This window comes from Chaetura pelagica, unplaced genomic scaffold (genome assembly GCF_000747805.2).
Source record: "Chaetura pelagica isolate M959 unplaced genomic scaffold, ChaPel_1.0 scaffold50, whole genome shotgun sequence".
In the NCBI taxonomy this organism is placed as follows: Eukaryota; Metazoa; Chordata; class Aves; order Apodiformes; family Apodidae; genus Chaetura; species Chaetura pelagica.
In genome coordinates, this window is record NW_009952366.1 from 753,086 (window position 1) to 760,044 (window position 6,959).

General features: G+C 38.2%; 1 protein-coding gene across 1 annotated transcript in view; it reads right to left on the minus strand.

The window, feature by feature from the left end:
- Positions 1-6,631, minus strand: part of LIN7A (lin-7 homolog A (C. elegans)) — a 41,541-nt gene extending 34,910 nt beyond the window's left edge. Inside the window, exon 1 of the mRNA XM_010008046.1 lies at positions 6,466-6,631. Coding sequence (XP_010006348.1) covers positions 6,466-6,631 — 166 coding nt within the window. The remainder of the gene's footprint in view (positions 1-6,465) is intronic.
- Between the last annotated feature and the right edge of the window lie 328 nt (positions 6,632-6,959).

Consider the following 6,959-nt stretch of genomic DNA (forward strand, 5'->3'; position numbering starts at 1 on the left):
CTGGATGCGTTCCTGTGTGATGTACTCTAGGTGACCCTGCTCTGGCAGGGGGGGTGGACTAGATGATCTTTCGAGGTCCCTTCCAACCCCTAAGATTCTATGATTCTATGGTTAGAATATAGCAATATTATTCAACACTTTATAGTGTGTATCTGTGAGGTCTATTCAACTTGATTGCAACAACAATAGTAATACCAGTGTTTTCATACTCTAGTTCAGACAATATGAGTATAAGTTGTAGATTTACTGCAGTGTTACTTTCCACTCCTGTGGTTATACAATGCTATGAATGCACAAATGAATATAACAAAGCACAACCAAATAGAGCTCTCATGATTCAGATTGTGGCGAGGGTTTCAACTTGCCACCCTTGTGTCGTAGACATTGAGAGCTCAGCGACTCACCCTCAACTGCTGCTACAGTCAATGAGGGAAAACAGACACTTGGAGGCTACAATTCATCTGACCTATTTTAGATGAGATGAATCATACTCTGGGAGTGCCTGTTCACTTTGTTGACTACAAAGGGAGACTAGATGATTAGCTCAGATGTAAATGCCTGCATCCTACGTATTAGACATCTACATCAGTATCATGAAGCCCACTCTTACTGTCCAGATATATAATGAATGACTCATGCACATCTGCTTCCAAGTAGTCCAGGAGACACCATACTTCAGAACAGTTACATTTGGCAAGAACAGTGTCATTAGCAGACAGGCCAATGTATTTTTTTATTTAAAGCTTTTAAAAATGCCTTAAGCAATGATTTTATGGATTTTGTTTCTTGTTAATGTATAAGAAAAATCAACCATGAGATACAACCAAGTATACCTCCATCTGTCTCATTTTGCCTAATGTGAAACAGCTGTTCCCAATGACATTAGTGACACACCCCCATGGGTTTGTACATACATTCCCCCATTGCCTCAGGCAGGTTCATTTTCTTTGGCTACTCATTGGACTATGTTTTGGTCTATATGTTTCTTTATGTCTGAGCTTTATCCAGGTTCTGTCTGGCTCTAGCTTCTCAAGTACAGCATGGCCAACCAAGTTCTCTGCTTCATTCCATTTCTCAGACACAGAACTTGTGACTCAGCTGTTGTACACCCCAAGTCAAGGTAATATACCATGACTTTTCCCAGCAGCTTTAGAAGGAATACCTGAATATGACAGCAAAGGTCTGAGATGTTTTCCAAGGTAACCTATAGAAAGGACAGAGTTTATTTGCAGGGAAAGCAGTGTCACCTGTGATCCAAATACAGGCAGCAAAGTGTGTGGAGACTCCTCCATCCAGCATCCTCAACACCTCAGAAGCCCTCCCGGGCTCGCCTGCAATTTCAGTCACTTTTACTGTTTCAGACATCCTATCTGAAATACTGAAATACTACCATCTTGGGCATGCTGCTCCTGTGTACTTGCTCATATTCAACATTCAAAAGGTTCTCTTAACTGAAAAAAAATTATGCTTCCCTATGTTCTTTGATCCTGACAATGTCCACAATGTCTGAGTGGTCTTCAGCCTTTCCAATCTCATAACTTTTAACTAGTGATTTCTGTTCTTTTCCTTAGCTAGGGACAGATTTGTTGGCAATATTCAGATTTTCTTTGGGTTTTTTTATGTGTGTTTGAGACAGACCTATAGATATCTTAAAACTATTAAAGTTCATCAGATACTTACAGAAAGTGGCTTGGTACTGTCTCATTTTCACTGCTGCTTTTTAAAGGAGTAACAATAAATCACAAAACAGTAAAGAACTAGTTAATGGGTAATTTGGTACTATTTCAGTATGAAGAGTTTCACTGGCTTAATTTGAGGCCTGAAGAATTCAGAATTTTCAAAGATGGGCATTTAAAATTAATAATAAAATCTAGTAATTTTTAAATGCAGATATCATTTTTGTTCTTCCAAATTATTAGTTTCATTACAGTTCCTACAGCAATCAAGATGAGGAGGTGCTGAAATACGAGGGTGAAAATTTTCACCAGATTTTGCCATCTGTGAGAAACCGAGAAATCACAGATATACCAGCCCTTTACATTTGACAGCACTCACTGCTTCACTGCAGAAGGCATTAAACATAGCATCAGTATGAAAACAAGTTACCAAATTATCTTTTAAGATAGAAGAATAAAAAATAAAGCTGAAATTGCAAAGAATAGAGAAGCATTTAAAACTCTAGTATTTCCTAGCACAGTAGTTACCAGAATGTAATGATTTTTCATCTGCATTAGCTGTGGACAAAAAGGAAGGGGTGGTAAAATTTCTTCCCCCCCCCCCCCCCCCCCCGCACTGTATACAATTTTGGTTTTATATTGCTTAATCACAATTGCTCTTTCTGACCGTAACTCTGATTTATAGGTAGCCACTTACTGCTGAATAGAACAGGTGAGACATGTTTCTTGTCCTTTTTTGATGAGATGGTTGGCTACAAGTATGACAGAAAAAGATAACAGGTTTTTTGGGACTTAGCAGAAAAGTTCTTTTTGTATTCAAGTAAATATATATTATGCATGTTATGAATATCCAAATATATATTAATTTGTTAAATAAAAAGCATTTAGTCCTTGTTTCCTGAAGGAAGCAGGGTATTTTGTAGTTTCAGATTTTGTGTTATTTTGATTTTTGGTCTTCTTAAAATTATTTTTTAAAAAAGGAAAAAGAGAGGTCTCAGGTGCCCAAAGCAGTTATTTGCCTGCAAGGGCCATGTAAAGTGTTCTGCCTGAATTTCCTGAAACTATGAAACAACAAAAAGAAAATGCTTGAAGCAAAGCTGTTACTTCTTGAGAAACTCAGGTAAAGAGACCTAGTCTTAATGATTTAAGTTCCTACAAGTTGAACCATCTGGAAACAAGGAAGCTGCCTACTGCCTATTGTAGTCATAGATACCTTGTAAAGAGATGCCTTGACAACTCTCCACCAGCCTCATCTGTCTCCTGATTACAAAATCACTTGATCTTGCAGGATCAGTTCCACCTCAGCACAGGCTGCTCACCAGGCTGGAGTGGAGCTGCTTTAAGAACTAGAGAAAAGCACATCGGACACTTTGCTGAAACTGCAAATGTCAACACTGATCCCAGAGTAAAAGAATGAAAAGGCTGGTACACTAATATACTTCAAGGATCCTACTTAACAGAACACCACAAACATATAGAGAAAAAAGTAAAAAATTAGTGAAGGAATTAAATTTTTTACTAAGCTAGAGAAGTAAAAACCAGAAATAATTACTAGGAATAAGCTTGCTTGAACAAAGGAAAACAGGATGAAAACCAACACACTTTTCTCTTAGCTGAAATCCATTTTCTTGCTCCCCTGCCTAAGCAAAATCAAGTATTTATGCATCCTATGTGAATATCACAAAACAAAAGTATTGGCCTTTCCAAGACTGGTACTTTCAGCAGTGTTTTTCATTTGCATCAGAGAAATTTTAGTTGGCAGGGAGGAAGACAGGAAGAGGGAAAAAAAGGCCGCAACAGGTGTCTCGCAAAGGGAGGTGAGGTTAACTTAGGGATGGTAATTCTCCTTCACAACAGGCAGCATGTTTGAGCCAAAGCAGTAACTCGCACTTTTTTTGCTCCTATGTCATTACTATAGTTTCCTGCTGCCTCTCCTCAGTTCTTACCTCTACAGCTAATCTCAGTCTTAAATCTGTTTCTTTTAATACCAGAAAGAGGAGAAAGACGGCTGTGGGCTACTGGTAATAGTGACAATTGTCACTTGAAGTCTAGCCTCACAAATTTATCCTCTGTTTTTCTAGATGTTTTGAAACTTCAGTGAGACAACAGTGAAAAGACGGCATTTGTGGAATACAATGGATGTGACACAGTCATTACATACACATACCCAACAAATTTACCAGTAGACTCAGGTTACAAGAAGAGAGTTAATATTCTCTCTTCAGTTTTAGTGCATTTATGGATATTGCTTTTTTTGCAGATCGAATCCCTCTGGTAGCTGGCTACATGCTGTTCATTTCTTAGGAAAGGAAAAAGCCTGTTCATGTGAAAGCCTGCATGTGAAAAGCTACAACAGCAAGAAGAAAGCAAGATAAATAACATCCTTTGCTAATAAATCCCTGCAAAACTAGGCAGCGCAGATATGTCGTTTGTTGATGTCAAACAGTAACCACTGTTAATTTTCAACTTCGAAACAAATACGATCTTAGAAGAAAACTGTGACTATGTTAAATTGCTGCTGCAAGTTATGAACCACAATTTGAAACAGAAAACCCTTGTGAGAAACAGACAGCTCACTGCCACCTTTGCAGTGCTGATGTCTGGTGTCCTACATGTTGAATGATGCTGGAAATAGGAGCAGAACTGTAGCTTATCTCAGGTTACAGCCTGATTTACACAAGGTACCTACCTAAGATAGGAGGAGCATACCTGGCTTACTTTGATGTGGTTGCACTATTAGGAAGCAAAATATATGGTATAAACCAGTAGAAATTCCAGAGCTATTACTGTTGGGTTACAAGACTATCAGGCTATGCCAGGGATCAGACATAGAGCCACCTCTTTTTCCAAAGACTGCTTCATAGATTTTAAAGCCATCATGCCCTCTTTAAGTTTCCTTGGTCTAGCTCTGTAGAAGAACAGCTATATTGTCCTTTTGTTCCTGTGCTGATTCAGTAAATAGAATCCTATAATGGTTTGGGTTGGAAGGGACCTCAAAGATCATCCAGTTCCGATCCCCCTGCATTGGGCAGGGACACTTCCCACTAGACCAGGATGCTCAAAGCCTCTTCTCTGGGCAACTTGTGCCACTGTCTTACCACCTTTAAATAAATAGCATTTGACAAAAAAACACTGCTGCCAAATCTGCTGTAAAGTGAAGAGATGACAGTGAATAAATTTCTGAGAACTAAGATTGCAGCTGATAGCCACAGTCATTGCCCTAATCTATTTCAAGTATGTCCTTCCACGGTGCTTAACTGATTGTAGAGGAATAGATACCTTAAGGTCTAGGAGCTTTAGTCTTTTTCAGAAAACATGGCTGAAACACAAAATTAAAGAGTTAGTGGATGTGAAGGATTAAGTGATTAAACAAGGGCTTCTGTTGAAAAGAACTAGTAAAAAATATAATTTTGGTTCAGGAGAAACACATTAAGAGCCTGTTTTGAACAACACTCTTCCTTATACAATTATCCATGTTTAAACAGAAACGATTAAAATAAATGCTTTGATGTTTTTTATTAATGGATACTTCATTGATCCATCTTTTAAATAATAAAGAATAATCCTCCTCCAATCTCTTCTGGAAACAGTTTTCTGATTTTTTTTTCTATTGTTTTTTTAACTTTAATGATTATTAGTAAAGTAGCTGTAACTTGACAACTCATTAGGAGAAGCTGTATGCATTTCCTGCTAACTTAGAGGAATGACATCTGGGGTTTATTCAGCCACTTGGTTTTGGACCCTGGTGAAAGAAGTTCTCATATACCCCTGCCTCCGTACTTAACATATATAAGATCTAAGTTTGTGGTTTAAATATTCAGGAAAACACAGCTAGTATGTAAATGTGCATTTCTGAATCAAGTCTTCTCATCTGAATAGACTTAACAGTTGAACGTTTCTCATTCAGAGGCTCACTCACCAGCAAAAAAAAACTCAAAAGAAGATTAAACTGACTGAGATTAACTTTGAAAATGCCTGGATTTATACATACATGCACAGTTTACAGCACATTAGTAAGCATTATTTTTAAAATGCCAAAAATGCATCATGTGAAGCAAACTAACTGTGTATGAGAAAGGCAGACTTTTCAGTTCATGTTCAATTCAGTTATGTGTCTCTCAAAACACTATCTACCTGCCTTTGCTTAGCTTCATCTTAAATCCTCAGCTTCTCATTATTTGTGCATCTAATGAGTAACTAAAAGAAACAGTTTTACATATTTAATTTTAAAACATCTATTGCATTACCTACACAAACATTATTCTGTAGATGAATAGCATAGGTCAGCCAAAAGCCTCTATTTATATATTTTTGCACTTGCAGGATTGTCATCTATGTTAAAGAGAGATCTGCAAGTACATGTCCTGAAACAGGGAAATCAAAGGGCAAATTATACTCAGAACAAAGCTGATGACTTCAGTAATCTGTCACACTTCTAAGAAAAGTTTCTGTCTGGTAACATCATCAGAGGTCCAACTCCAGCAACACGTAAGCAAATTGTTTACTTAAAATTACATTAAGAAACGAATCCTTTTTTCTGTATTTCTAAAAATGTCTCTTGGACATCAGTGTGAAACTAAAATTTTTAGGATCCAGCATAGGGATGTTACTTATAAAACAAATTAAGAAATTTAAGATATTCCCCCTCTAGACTCCACAAAGGTGACTTAACGCTAAAAGATGCCCCAAGTTTTGCAGGAGACACTTCCATGCATCTGTGCACAGGTGCAGCTCTTACAGCACCTGATGCACACTGAAGACAGTATGATGAACTTTAATTAATTTCTACCTGCTGTGCCTTGGCACAACTCAAATTCCGTATCACCGTGAGTCAATCTGGGCTGGAGGACAGGGCCCCCTCTGCGAGGGTGAGGCTGGCCAAAGGGCTGTGGTCCTGTGGGCACCCAGCCTGCCTCAGACACATCCAGCCTGGCACAGAGCCCCAATGCTGCCATATGCCGAAGAACCTCTTCAGATCAGGCCTGTACTGTCAGAGACATTTAATCTGAACATCACACTTAACTTTTTGAACCATGTATTTTTACACTACTCATAAAAACCAATGGTGACACTCAAGTACGTACTTGCTCCTACTCCAGCTCCAGCGCTGCCAGAGGCACGGCTGAACTTCACACTTAACTAACCAACACTTCAACTACATAGACTTGCACAAAATATCCCCAGTCATCAACGGCTCAATCCGTTAAACTTAATCCATGCCTTCATAAAAATACATTAAAAAAAAAAAAAAGTTGACAGACTGATGTAAATAAACAGCCAAAC